General features: G+C 58.4%; 1 protein-coding gene across 1 annotated transcript in view; it reads left to right on the forward strand.

Annotated features, from left to right (window-relative positions):
* Positions 1-1,519: 1,519 nt before the first annotated feature.
* ALX4 (ALX homeobox 4) overlaps positions 1,520-13,686 on the forward strand; it is a 45,715-nt gene continuing 33,548 nt past the window's right edge. The window contains exon 1 of the mRNA XM_055315134.1: positions 1,520-2,095. Coding sequence (XP_055171109.1) covers positions 1,624-2,095 — 472 coding nt within the window. The 5' untranslated portion in view covers positions 1,520-1,623. The remainder of the gene's footprint in view (positions 2,096-13,686) is intronic.

A 13,686-nucleotide genomic window follows, 5' to 3' on the forward strand; every position in this document is an offset into this window, starting at 1 on the left:
GAAGGAGTCATTCCCCAGTGGGGGACCCGCTTCCTCCCTTCTTTGCGTTTTCGCTGTCTCCATCCCCACTGGCATCCCAGGACCGCGGAGGGACTAGCCCCAGCATGGGTTCCCAGGCAGCCCCTGCCAGGTGACCGACCCCTCTGAGCTTCAGTTTGTTCATCTAAAACTGGGGATCCCAACCTCCACCCCTCACAGTTGTTGTGGTACAGCGCAGTGGATGACCAACCCTGGGGAAAGGGTGGACGCACCCTAAAAGTTCTACTCGCTTGCTGTGGCTGGCCGCACTGCCCTGAGGCGCGCGTTGCCGACGGAAACCACAGCCCATCAAATCCAAGCCATTGGTTTTACAGTCGGAGACAGTGAGTCTAGAGAAAGAAGAGACTGCCTCACCCTTACCCCAAGCTGTGTGCAGGTGACAGCGCGACGACGAGGCGTGGCCAGCAGGTCTCCAAACTCTTTGCTCTCAGCCCTGTCGGTGGAGAATCCCCTGGGCTGGGCGCAGACGTGAGGAAATCGTGGCTCTGTCCAAGGAGGGGATGGAGGGGACCGAGCTCTACAGCTTCTGTAACCTGGCCCATCAAGGTTTTCTCCGGTATTTGAGTGCACACAGGCCCCTCGACACCCTGACCGACCGCCCTTATAGGGGAGGGAAATAGTTAATAAGACAGAAAAGTGGTGGTGCCCAGAACTCCCGCCTCTGAAGTATGCTAAGTTCCTAAAGGGACCGAGAATGGGGACAAGGATTTGGAAGCAGAAGAAGAGGCACCAGTGGGAAGGCCCAAAGCTGTGCCGACAAATTCGAAGGGAAGTGTCCAAAGGACCCACCGGCAAGGGGAGGCTAGCAACCCTTCTGACTTTGAAAGTGAAAACTTGTTAGGTGTTGTTTTTTGTTTGTTTGTTTCTTCTCTCTTTTCTAATTTCTTTTCATTTGTCGCTAAAGTCTTGCATGCCCTCCTCCCCTAAGGCGAAAGCTTGGACCCGCCAGTTCTCAGCCTGGTCTCAGGAATCCTGGGGGGGGGGGGGGGGGCGGGGCGGGTGACCTCTCCCTCGGGCCTAGAATCTAGAATCCGAAAGGCCCTCCGGCGCCTCCGGGTTTAATCCCCAGCGAGCGAGTTAGTAGCATCTCCTTAAGAGAGAGGGAGGGAGGAGCAGAGGGTGTTAGGAGAGGAGGGAGAGGGGAGCGGGTGGAGGGGAAGAAGGAGAGAAGGAAGGAGAGAGTGGGGGGGCGGGTGAAAAATTCACTCTCCCTCTTTTCCCCCCTCCCACCTTAAAATCTTAAGAGGGTTTGGGAGATCTGGTCAACTTTCTGAAACATCTGAATCTTCTTACAGCCCTCCGTTCTCTCCCTGGGCCAGCTGTGGGGAGGGAGAAGGAAGAGAGAGGAGGAGGAGAGGAGAGAGGGAGAGAGAGAGAGTGAGTGAGAGAGAGAGAGAGAGAGGAGGAGGAGGAGGAGAGAAAGAGAGAGAGAGAGAGAGAGAGAGAGAGACGTGGAGGGGAGGAGGAGGGAGCGGAGCAGGCCCGCGCGGCGCGCAAGGCCCCCGCCTCCTCGCCTCTCCAAACTCCCGGCCGAGGCGCGCGGTGGCGTCCTCGCGCTCTCGCTCGCGCCCGCGCAGGCCAGGCATGAATGCTGAGACTTGCGTCTCTTACTGCGAGTCGCCGGCTGCTGCCATGGACGCCTACTACGGCCCGGTGTCGCAGAGCCGGGAGGGCTCATCGCCTTTTAGGGCATACCCCGGCGGCGATAAGTTCGGCACAACTTTCCTCTCGGCCGCCACCAAAGCGCAGGGCTTCGGAGACGCCAAGAGCCGGGCCCGCTACGGCGGCGCGGGGCAGCAGGACCTGGGGGCCCCCCTGGAGAGCGGCGCCGGGGCGCGGGGCTCCTTTAACAAGTTCCCGCCGCAGCCGCAGCCGCAGCCGCAGCCGCAGCCGCAGCCGCCGGCCCCGCAGCAGCCGCAGCCGCAGCCGCAGCCGCCCGCGCAGCAACCGCATCTCTACTTGCAGCGCGGCGCTTGCAAGACTCCCCCGGACGGCAGCCTCAAACTCCAGGAGGGCAGTGGCGGACACAACGCGGCCTTGCAGGTCCCCTGCTACGGTGAGTGCACGTGCGGCGCGCTCAGGGCCGGGGAGCCCGGGCCCGGGGCTTCGGAGCGCCTCGAGCCCCCTCGGCTTGCGGGAGGCCGGACGCTGCGGGCCGGGGAGGCGCGGGGCCGCGCTGGGGGGCTCCGGGTCGGAAATAGGAACCGACTGTTCCGAGGGGACCCTGGGGTCCGTCCCGCCGCCGTCATCTCCCTACGCCGGGGGCTCGGAGCGTACGGGCTGTTCAGCTCGACCCCGACCTCGCCGGTTCCCCAACCCACTGACTTAGCGCTGCTCACGGGGCCGCCTCCGAAGCGGATGCTTCGCCCGGCTCGCGGCGTGCGGCGGCCGACAGGGGCGGCGCGGGGCTCCCGGGCTGCCGAGGCCTCGCTCCCCGAAGGCCCCGGGGCTCCCCCGGCCGTGCTGCAGGTGGGAGCGTCGCAGGTGCCCAGCCCCCTGGGAGCCCGGGGCGCAGTCGGCAGAGCGCGCCCCGGATGCCGCCCGGGCGCGGGGCCCTAGACGCCTGGAGCCGCCGAAGACCCGAGTTCTTTCCTTACGCACACCCCCTACTAGCCCCGCTCGCGGTGGAGAGCAGGCCCGCGGGCGCTCCCGGCGCGTTTCTCCTCCGCGAACCTGGCTGGCCTCGCAACAACGGTTAAGGACCGACCCGCAAGGAGGCAGGGAGCTGCAGAGCCGCAGGCAGCGCAATACTGGGGAAAGAGGGAAGCTTCTGGGTCCTGACTTGTGCCCACAGGGAACCCGAGGCCTAAATGACCTCCAGGCCCCCTTGAGCTTGCAGGCGGGAGGTAGGCCTGCGCCCCTGGAGCTTAGCAACCATGATGGAGGGAAGGGCAGCCTGAGGCCGGAGCAGCTCGGGAGCCTGGGCCTTCTTGCCCATTGAATCAGGATTGACAAGCCCCGAGCTGGCAGACAGAAACCCAGAAAGGAGTAAAATATCTTCTCTGGGCTAGGAGCCCTGCGTACACATTCTCCCTGAGGCCTTGGCATTCAGGCAGGGCCCTGGAGATGAGCTGGTCCTGACACAGCAGTGGTTTTGGCTGTTTTAGTCCAGGAAGGATGGAGAGACACCAAGACTGGGGACAGACATGGGACATGGGACATGGTGGAGGCCTTGGTGGCTAGAACAGGAAAACAGCCCGTGGCAGGCACTTGCTAATATTCACACTAGCTTTGCGGAGGCTCAGAACTAGTTCATTAGTGGCTGTTGACACAAATACTTACACAATCATACACTTGACTACTACTACACACACAAGCACACACACAACCTCTTCCTCCTGAACCAACATAGTCACACACCAAATACACTCACTCGTGTGGCCTCACACAAAGTCACACACTCCCAAAGCCACAGGACAGGCCTGAGAGCAAATTTAGAAAGATCCAGTGGCCTTTCCCCATTTCCTCCACCTTTCCTCCCCACCTTCCCGTTGGAATGAGATCAGGCACTCAGATCACAGACATTCTCGGCTCCACACAGGTGCTCCTTCCACACTGGCGCAGGCAGGGGTTGTCAGCTCCAGTCAGCAGGCACCTGCCTGCCCATGCTACAGACACAGGCTCCCTCCTCTCTGCTTTACCCAGGCCCCTCCTGGTCCCTGTCACTGGAGACTATTAGGTGGGGGCAAGTCTCGGCCTGGAGGACTCATGGAGGTCTATTGTGCAAAGCCCAGGGCCTCATAGGCTTTCTCTCCTACTATGATGGATTTTCATGTTTGAAAGAAATTCCCCAGTGAGGCTTTTGAAGAGGAAGAGACATTACAGAAGAAGAGGTCTCTAGCTGCTTCCAAACCTCTTGTTTGGAAGATGTTTTCAGGTCTAGGAGGAAGAGGAAAGGGATGGCCCCCTCTGGCTCCCACACACCAGCCTGGCCCTTCCTCCACTTGCATTGACCAGTTGAACCAGTGACTCCTCTAAAGCTCCTTTCCTCAGAGAGATAACTGGGTAGTCAGTGCCCCCCACCCCCCACACACACTGTGAGAGCCAACGGCTTGTCTCCTCCAGGTTTCCCCCTAAAAGCCCCTGTGCTGTTGGGGACCTGCCGACGCTCTGAAGACAAGCTCTGGGCAAAGCCACAGGCTGCAGGACAAAAAGCAGCCCAGAATCAGCAACAGGACCCCCAACTCCGCTGCTGCCTGAGATGGAGGCACTGCTCAGGGCAAAGCCACAAACAACAAACAGCTCTGTTTATTCTTCTCCTAGCAGCCGAGCTTCCCTGGCCAGGAGGAGATTTCTGGCCCTTGCAGAAAGATTAGGCACATGAAGTCCAAGCTGAGAAACCAAGACACCCAGGGGTTGGGCTGCGCCCTTTACAGAGGCAGGGAGGAGGGCCTCTGGAGTTGGCTTTGTCCAAGGCCAGCAAGCAGGGAAACTGAGGCACACTTTGGTGGCAGGTCTCCCCCACACTTGGAGAGTGTGGGGTCAAAAGGGGGTAAATGGAGTTCAACGAGAAAACCTTAGGGTGTTCCCAGGAGCCCAGGGAACAGGGAACGGGGCGGGAGCAGACAAGGTCTCAGCGGTGGGCTCCACTGCGGCTGCTGGCGGTCTGAGGGCAGGTAGCTTGGACCCTGCAACTTCCCTCGGGACTCTGTTGGTTCCGGGGGCTGGAAATCCCAGTTCTCGATCTGCCAAACTCCATCAGCGGGAGGCGAGGCCCCGGAGAGCTCCTCCGGGAGCCACTCTCCGCGTGTCCAAGCGCCCCTGACCGAGCGAGGTGTAGGCCTGGGGGCTGCGCCGGGTCCACGCTGAGAGCGCGGGGCGCAGAAGCCGCCTCTCGTCCCCCAGGGCCCGGCCTCCTGCTTCTCGGAGCTCCCCGAAGTGGAGGTGAGAACTCCTCTAAGTCCGCTGGCGTCCCTACTCCTTCCTGGGCCTCCGTTGCCCCATCAGTACTAAAGTGCCGGGAGCCAGCGGAGTCCGCAGTCCGCGCCGGTGCGGAGATCATTGCAAGTCTACGAATGCGACCCACGGGTGCGCGCGCGCGGCAATCTCGGCCTCGCTGGGCTCCGGCCGGTGCGCACTTCAGCCTTGCGAAGTCCTTGCTGGTCCCTGGCCCGTCCTTGGGCCCGTGGGCCCCCAGCAGACACGCCAGGTTGGAGACTCGACGTTTCTCAGCCGCACAACGAGCCTCCTCCTCGCCGGGTGAGAAGTCCCGCGCCTCGCCCCCAGTCCCGGTCGCCGCTGCCGCAGCAGCCGCAGCCCCAGGCCCCAGCCCTGCGCCCCGGGAAGCTTCGGGGAGCAGCCCCGCGCCCTCCTCTTTCGCTTTCGATTCGGTGCACGCAGGTTTTCCTTGCTGGCTAGCAGCTGGCTACCTTGCCAGCCATCGCGCCCCCCCCCCGCCCCCAAGAAAGAAGCGCTCACAGCTCAAAGGTCTGGAGACCCGGGCCAGGCTGGAGACCCCTGGGGCGCGTCCCCATTTACCGAATTAGACGCAGTGTGTGAACGCTAAGGGTATTTCTTTCCCCGCACCGGCAGGATCCACACACCACCAAATGTGTCGACGCTGCCAGGGTCGTAGTCAAAGCCAGTCCAAGAATCAGCGTGCGGTTTCCTAGAAGAGAAAGCCGAAAATAAGACAGCGAGGAAGGGACAGGGGAGAAGAAGCAGGCAAGAACCCGTGGGCGATTGTAGGTTGGTGGAGAGAAAACTTCAGCCTGGGTAGCTGTGCAGTGGCCGACCCGGGTCAATTTTCGAGGAGGGGGCAGAGAAGGAAAATGCTTTTAATGTAGTACTTGGTTGATTTCCATAGCAGTCAGCAACGCGAAAAGTCCGCCGCAAATGACCTTAACTACGAAAAACCGAAGGCCTGGATGAAAGGTTTAGTATTTTAAATCAATCGATTTGTAGTTTTCTTTATTATAATTCACGTTCAGCACAGTACACAGCTAAGTGGAAAGTTCGAAGAATTGTTCCGTATGTGTACACCCGTGTAACTACCGCCGGGATCACGATACAGACACGTATATGCAGACGAAAATTTGGGGGGAAATTTTTTTGGTGAGTTGTTTTAAGAAATTTTCAGAAAAGACTTCAGAGAGCTGGAGACACCTTGAATAGGGTGACCCCATCTGCCGGGACATTTGCACTACCCGGACTGCAAAACGCAAAACGAGGTGGCTTACCAGCTGCCCCACAAACCTCGCTGCAGCGGTCGGGCTGCCCCGGACTCACCCAAGCCCTGGGCTGCGCAGGCTGCAAAACCGAGCCCAGGTAGGAAAACGCGTTAAAATACTGTGCGTAACATTTCGCCAAAGTCCCTAAGGACTTTCGTTTTGGAGAGCAGCTGGGCACACTTTTCCCGGGACATACCTTTATCTGGGCCTCAGCCGCTTTCTTCCTGCCGCTCCGCTTACGGGGGCTTTGTTTTGATGGAAAATTGAAATACTTAATGGCAGTACGGTGGCCTTTGCAGCAGTGGAGGTGAGGGGAGGCTGGAGTCCGGAGCGAGAGCGCTCCATCTGGGTTTGGGCTCATCCGCAGCCCACGGTGCCCAAAGCAGCAGGCAGGCAGGCGGCGGGGAAAACTGCCTGCCAGGAGCACCCCCGAGGCCCCCCGAGTGCAGGGGTCCGGGAAGGGGGAAGCCAGGCTTGGTGGTACGCAGCATTTTGTTGCAAGGAAATGGGAGTAGGGGAAAGATTCTGTGACAGAGTACTTGGCTCCCCACACTCTAAGCCCGCTCCCACGCCCCCCTACCCCCCACCGAGGCCCAGGCACTGTTTTGGGTGGGGCGGTGGGAGCCGGGTTTTGCGTCTGGACGCAGCCTGCCAGGCGCCATCTGGCCACGTGCTCCTCCCGAAGCTACGGGTTCTCCAGCGTCGCTAAAGTGACAAGCCGGGCCATCAGATTAGGAAACCAAGACAGCTCCGTGCTGATACTGCTCAGTGAATTCAGGGTTTAAGACACCGGGTCCCCTTGCTCAGCGGCCCTGGGCACCACGCGCCTTGGGACTGGTCTGGATTAGACCAGAAAGAGGAGGCACCTCTCTCCAGCCAGCAATCCCTCCCAGCCCCAGGCGGGTGCTTATCTGGGATCACAGTTATTCGTGGCCGCCAGGGACCTCCCCTCCAGAGCGGCAGCCCCCTAGAGCCATCTCTGGCTAACAAATGTGCAAATGGGCCACACCCCCACCTCCTTGCAAGATTCTCCTTCCTCATCCAGTCAGGGGTCCAGGGAGCCTGGATCATCATCGGCAAATGCTCTGTTGCCTGACAGCCGGTCTCCCTACAAAGGCTGACTCAGTGGTGCGATAGAGGCCTCCCCAGTGTCCAGTGAAGTGTCCTGGGGACCCCAGACCCGCCCACCGCCCCCCATCATGCCTAGTGCATTCATTACCTTACCAAAGACCATTTTTCTATCCCCATCCTACCCCGAAGGCGCCACTGCCAGCACCGAAGAGGAGAGGGAGCGGTGGGAAGAGAGTTGAGGTTTGGCGGAGGGGAGGTTCAGAGGAGCAAAAGCCTGGGGATTTGGGTGGCATCCGCGGCAGCGAACAGTTTCAGATTTTGGCTGGAGCGGCAGATAGAAGGATCACCACGGAGCTCCACTGCACCCGAAGCGCCTTTTTGGAAAGGAAGGTTTTACTGGGAAATACTAGTGGGATGTGTGTGTGTGAGTGCGTGTGTGTGTGTGTGTGTGTGTGAGTGCGTGCGTGTGTGTGTGTGTGTGTGTGTGTGTGTGTGTGAGAGAGAGAGAGAGAGAGAGAGAGAGAGAGAGAGAGAGAGAGACTGAGGCGCTACCACCCACCAAATACCTGTCTTACCGGGCCACCTCACTGCCAGGGCTCCAGTACGCACCCAGGCTCTGAGCTGCTGGATTCGGGCGCTGCTGCATGTTCCAGAAAGAGGGAGAGTTGCGCGGGCTTCTTTGGATTCTGGAAGCAGATTGCCTTAGAGCGGATTCTCCCTCCAAACTGGGGGCCGCGGAGCGTGGGCAGCAGCCCCAAGGCCCTTGCAGATGGACTGCTGGCGACTCGGGCTGGGGCAAAGCAGCTGGTTCTCTGCGCACTCCGAGGGCCCTGGTGGAGAAGATTGAGAGTCTGTGGAAGGCTTGGGGTTTGGGCGAGGATGCTGAGATCCAGCGTGGCACCCGTGCACAGGGCAGGGCGCACAATCCGGTGTAGACCGCCTATGGTCTCCACTGCTGTGCTCTCTACTCCCTGCGTGGCCTTGGGAAAGCCCCTTCCCCAGGCCCTCCCAGGTCCAAATTTGTGAAACGCAGGAGTTTGGGCAATTTCCAAAGGCCCTCTAGGGGTTTCTGGGACAGTACCAGTCCGGGGTGGCCTTCACCCCATTTCCCTGCCCTCCCCTCCCCTTTACATACTTTCTCACAGGGAGAGATTGGATAGAATGGACAGAAAATGCTTCCCTGGAAGCAGAAACGGGTCTTGAGGGTTCCCAGAGGTGAGCTAAGGGGCGCAGGGGCAAAGTGAGCTGCAGTCCAGGATAAGTGGGCAGGTGGCCCTGAAGGGCCCTGGTTCAATGCAGGTTCTGGACTCCAGGCTTGGGCTAAAAATATGGAGAGGAGCCAACTGGGGAGCGGCTTGGCCCCACAATGGCCAAGCTGCAGCGGAGGCCCTGGGCTCCCCAGCCCCTCCTCCAGCCTGCTCACGTCCCCTATCTCCACTCATCTTCCCTGTCTCCACACTTACTGAGCACCTACTACGTGCCAGACTTTCTCCTAGAACACAGTGCCTGCCTGTTTTCCGATAGCTTAGGTCCTATCTTTGGGCGTAATCAATGTTTACTGGCTGGAGGGATGATGGGGAACTGGTGTCTCATTCAGAGTGTGCTGGAGCACAGCTATGGGTTTTATGAGCCTGTGCCCAGCGTGACCTCAGTTGTCATGTGTCCCGCCCATAGTCGCTGGGTCTGGGTCCTGCTGTCCACATGTGCTTCAAGGTATGGCCATGTGGACTAACTTATGTGCCCTCCTGTGTGAAAGACGTGCCTGTGCCTGCTGTACCCTGTGCAGGGGAGCTGCATTCATGTTAGGGGGAGCACCTGTGCCAGTTAGGGGCACCCCTCTAGGCCTCCTGTGGCAGGCATAGAGTCAGCTGCCAGAGTCACTTGTGGGAACACAGTGACTGAGCGCCTGTGCTTCAAGGCCTGTGGCCTGCCCAGCCACCAATCGCAGTCCTCCCCGCCCCCCCAAAGCTGACTCACTGAGTGGCAGGAGAGTCCCCGTGTGGCCAGTAGATGCAGAGCCCTGGAGTCTTCCTGGGTCCCTGGCAGGGTCCACGAAGCCCACCCACACCACCAAGAGGCCTCCTCCAACCCCTCCCTCTCAAATATACCCTCTGTGTAGCTCACTGTGGAAGAGAAACCACCCTGGATGCCATCTTTATGCACATTGCACGTCCTGTTTAGCCGATGAGCAAACTGAGACCCAGAGAGAAGTGGAGCCCTGTAGGCAGGTTAGTGGGAAGGCAGAAAGCACAACTGGGTTTCCTTCCTTCCACTGCTGGGGTTGGGTGAGGAAGGGGTTGAGGGAATATCTGCAGGGCTCGCTCACCCTCTCCCTTTGCCGTAACCCCTTCAGTAAGTCACACACTCACCCCTCAAATAGGGCAGGTGCTTGCAGCCCCACTCCCCTGAGAGAAAAAGGTGGACTCCACCGTGAGAGCCTGGGGAATCAGGGCAACAGTAGAGTACTGTGGAGGTCCCGTGGGATTACAGGGACTCATCCCACCTGTGACTTGGCTGGGACTCCAGATCGATGCAAGGCTCTGTAGGACAAGTTTTCTTCCCTGAATGGTGGAAACCATGCGTGTGCATGCCTGAAGGAGTTTGGTGAGGCCACATGACCAATGTCCCTCTCTCTCGAAGGGCCACCTGCCCGGCCCGGGGCATTGGTCATGTCCAGGAGCCTTGGTCCCCCCACCCCCACCATATGCAGCGGATCACATTGTTGGGGAGGGTGTCCCACCCAGTGTTAGAAGAGACGCCAGATGTCTGCTGGCTCAAATGTCCTGTTTCACAGACAGGGGGACTGAGATGCTGATTCTACTTATTCACTGCTCTTCAAACTTTGCCGTCACTGCACCAGGCCTTGTGGGGGATTCTGAGAAGCACAGGACGTGGCCCCTGCTTGCAGGTCTAGAGTGGGAGGAGGATCAGTAACTGGGGCAAGTCCAGTTCACTGGGGCTGGTACTGGGATGGGGAAGCCCCAACTCAGGCAGTGGGGCATGCATGGCAGGAGGGGCTGTACACGTGAGAAGTCCCCCCACCCCACTCCCAGGTGAGCCTAACCTCGCCCAGTTAAGGGAAGGCTCAGAGATGTTGGGGGAAGTCAGAAGTTGTCACGGACTCACTGGATCTTCTCTGGTAGCTGAACAGCTCCAGGCTGCCTCATCCTCCTTTTCTCCCTCCAAGCCTTCTCTGGAGAGCAAGAGATCTGAGTTCAAGTCTTGGCTTTGCCCAGAAATGTGCCTTTGGAACTGTCCCCTATCTCCATGGTTCCACTCAATCTTCTCATTTATAAATTGAGGCCTTTGGGCCTGTCTTTCCTGGGAGGGAGGAGAGTGTGGGGATATGAGGGTGCAGAGAGGTAGTGTGCCTGCAGGTACATCCTGCATGGTCAAGTTCTCTGCTGGGAAGGGTTGAGAGCCCCACCCCCTCACACTATCCACCCTGGAGGGCACTAAGTCATGGCAAATGATGGCAGGGAAGTGGGGGGTTCTAATCAGGTTTCAGAATGGGGATGGAAATTCTGGGGCCTCCCAGGTGTATGGACACCTCAGTGTCCCCTGGTCTCCCTGGTCTGCTCCATGGCCCCACCATCCAGCCTCATGGGTGGACAACTGAGCTGGAACAACTTCACGCCCCCACTATCTAGAAGGAGCAGGAAAGACAGGCGCACAGCTCCCCTACATAGGTCCCCATTCGGGGCCTCAGTCTCCCATCTGTAAAATCCCCACATGACACTAGACGATTTCTGAGGCCTTGGCCTTCTGTGCTAGTCCAGGCCTGGGATTAAGGCACCAGGAGAGAGGTGAATGGTTCCTTCAGGATCCTCAGATGGTCTCGGGGCCCCACCACTCTGCCCGATTCATTGTACTGAGAGAGGCCCCTCTGGAAGCAGAAGGGTAGTCCGACCCGCCAAAGGGCAAGTCTGGGGTGCCTGGCCTGGCTCCCTGCCTCAGTTTTCTCATCTGCAGGACAGAGACAAGAATGAAGTGAGTCTGGTGGATTGTGAGGCAAAAAGAGGGGCTTGAGTGGTCAGGACAGAACCTCTGTGCTGCTGATACGGTGTGACAACCCACAAGTCCTGAGTGCTCCTGTCCAGGCAACAGGCCATGTACCAAATCTTGTGTGTGATTTCATTGAACCCCAGTCAATTGCTGCCCCCATCAGATAGATCCTCCTGCCATCCTTACTTCACGGGTGCAAACAGACTTGGAGGGATCGAGGACCTTGCCCTAGGTGAGACTACTAGGAAGGGAGAAAGTAAGTTCTGATGGCCAGAGGCCCTGAGAGCCCGAAAAGCATCCTTTTGTAGGATGATCCTGATTAGAGTTGAGGCTACGCTAACCCTATGAGATTGGAAGACTGGGTTTTATAGATGTGGCCTCCAAAGAGCTCTTCCCTTCCACACATAGGAGGATGCAGTGGGTGGGGAGGTCAAGGGTGGGCTTGGTGCTCGGCAGGTCAGAGTTCCAGACCTGACTCTGACCATGGGCACAGCTTCTTCACCTGTTCATGTGTCCTGCTGAGCTTCGGTGAGAATAGGGGCGGCTGGGGGGTGGGGGGTGGGGAGTCGGGCAGCAGGACACAGGTACACAGGTGCCCCAAACCAGCGTTAGGGATTTCTCATTGAGTTTCCAGAGGCCCCAGGAACGTACCAGAAACTCTGGTCAGGGCAGGGTGGCGCTGAAGACCTTGCAAGGAACCAACAATGAGCCAGTCTTTCTAATTCTCTCTTCATTCCTCCTGCCTTTGAATCCAGACCTGGGATGAAAACCCAACTTCCAGTTCTCTGGCACCCTGGCGGAAAATAGCCTATTCCCCACAGGGATCCCTGCAGAGCGCGGGGTGTGGGAGCAGAGAGGCCTTGGGTAGCCCTATTTTGTAGGAGCCTGGAGTTCTCTCAGACCCCGCAGTTGGAGGGACACCCCCTTGCCCCACTGTTTCCCCTTGGCTGTCACCTCAGGGGTCACAAGCCAGGGTCCAGGTCTAGAGAGATGAGTACCCTCCCTCCCCACCTGACTCTTGTCCCCAGGTCTCCCCATTCTCTGCAATGAGTGCTAGGGCCCTCCTACCTGCGGCCCCACTCCCACCTGCCCCCCATTCTGGGCCCCTTGTCCTCCTAGCCTACACCCCTGGGGTCCTGAGACCCATCCCCCAAACACACACACACACACACACACACACACACACACACATAAGGGATACAGTGGTCTATTCTGGCCAGGATGCCCTCTTGAGTTCACAGCCCAGACAAGAAAAAGCATTTAGACCTGAGCCTGGGGTGTGGTATAGTCAGCACTGGGGGGGCAGCCATGATCACAGTGCACCAGGCTCTGCGGGGGCGGGAGGGGGGGCGGATGGTGTGGACAGAGAGGCCCAGGGCTCCCTCCTCCCCCTTTGTAGAGAGAACTGGGCATAAACACACCGCTGTGGGAAGTGTGCTGGCTGCCCCAGGCCTCTCCTGTCCACAAATCCCCACAGGCCTGAGCCTGCGTCAGGGAGGTGTGGGGCATCTGGCAGTGAGTGAGCTGACCCCTGACCTCAGGGACCCGGAGGAGCAGGAGCCAGAGTCCCCAGGGAAAGTGTGGAGGGACTGGGACTCTGTGGGTCTGGACATTTGAAGTGGCCTTGGGGAGGTCGAAGAGGCACTCACGCTGAAGGAGCTGGAACTGGCAGCCTCGGCTCAGCAGGCGCAGGGCTTTAGTTGGGAGAGGACCCGAGGTGTTTGGGAAGGAGCGAGCCTGGCCCGTGGAGGCCTCTGGGCATCGCAGCGAGAGGCCCAGAGCCCAGGCTGAGTGTTCTCTGTGCTACTCACATGGCCGTTATAAAAATTCCAAATCTCCCTAATTAAGGGATAGTTTTTTATTGGGGCAAAATAGTACATAAAATTTAGCATTGTAACCATTTTAAGCGAACCATTCCCTGATGAGTAGGTGCCTCATGGAAGCGGAATCACACAGTAGCTGTCCTTTTGTGTCTGGCCAGCTGTAGATCTTCGCTGAAGAAATGAGGATTCGGGTCTGTTGCCCATTTTTGGGGTTGAGTTGCTTGTTTATATGTTGTTGAACTGTAGGAGTTCTTTATAGGTTCTGGAGAATAATCCCTCATCAGATACATGATTTGCAAATATTCTCTCTCATTCTGGGGGTTGTCTCTCACTCTCTGGATAGTGTCTTTCGGATGCACAGAAGATTTTAATTGGATGAAATCCAATTTATCAATTTTTGTCTTTTGTTGCCTGTGCTTTTGATGTCACATCCAAGAAATCATCGCTAACTCACATGTCGTGAAGAATTTCCCTGGTGTTTTCTTCTAGGAGCTTTATCGTTTCTGCTCTTACGTTGAGGTCCATTCTGAGTAAGGATCCAACTCTTTATTCTTTCGCAGTTAGATATCCAGTTTCCC

This window comes from Nyctereutes procyonoides, unplaced genomic scaffold (genome assembly GCF_905146905.1).
Source record: "Nyctereutes procyonoides isolate TBG_1078 unplaced genomic scaffold, NYPRO_anot_genome, whole genome shotgun sequence".
Classification (NCBI taxonomy): domain Eukaryota; kingdom Metazoa; phylum Chordata; class Mammalia; order Carnivora; family Canidae; genus Nyctereutes; species Nyctereutes procyonoides.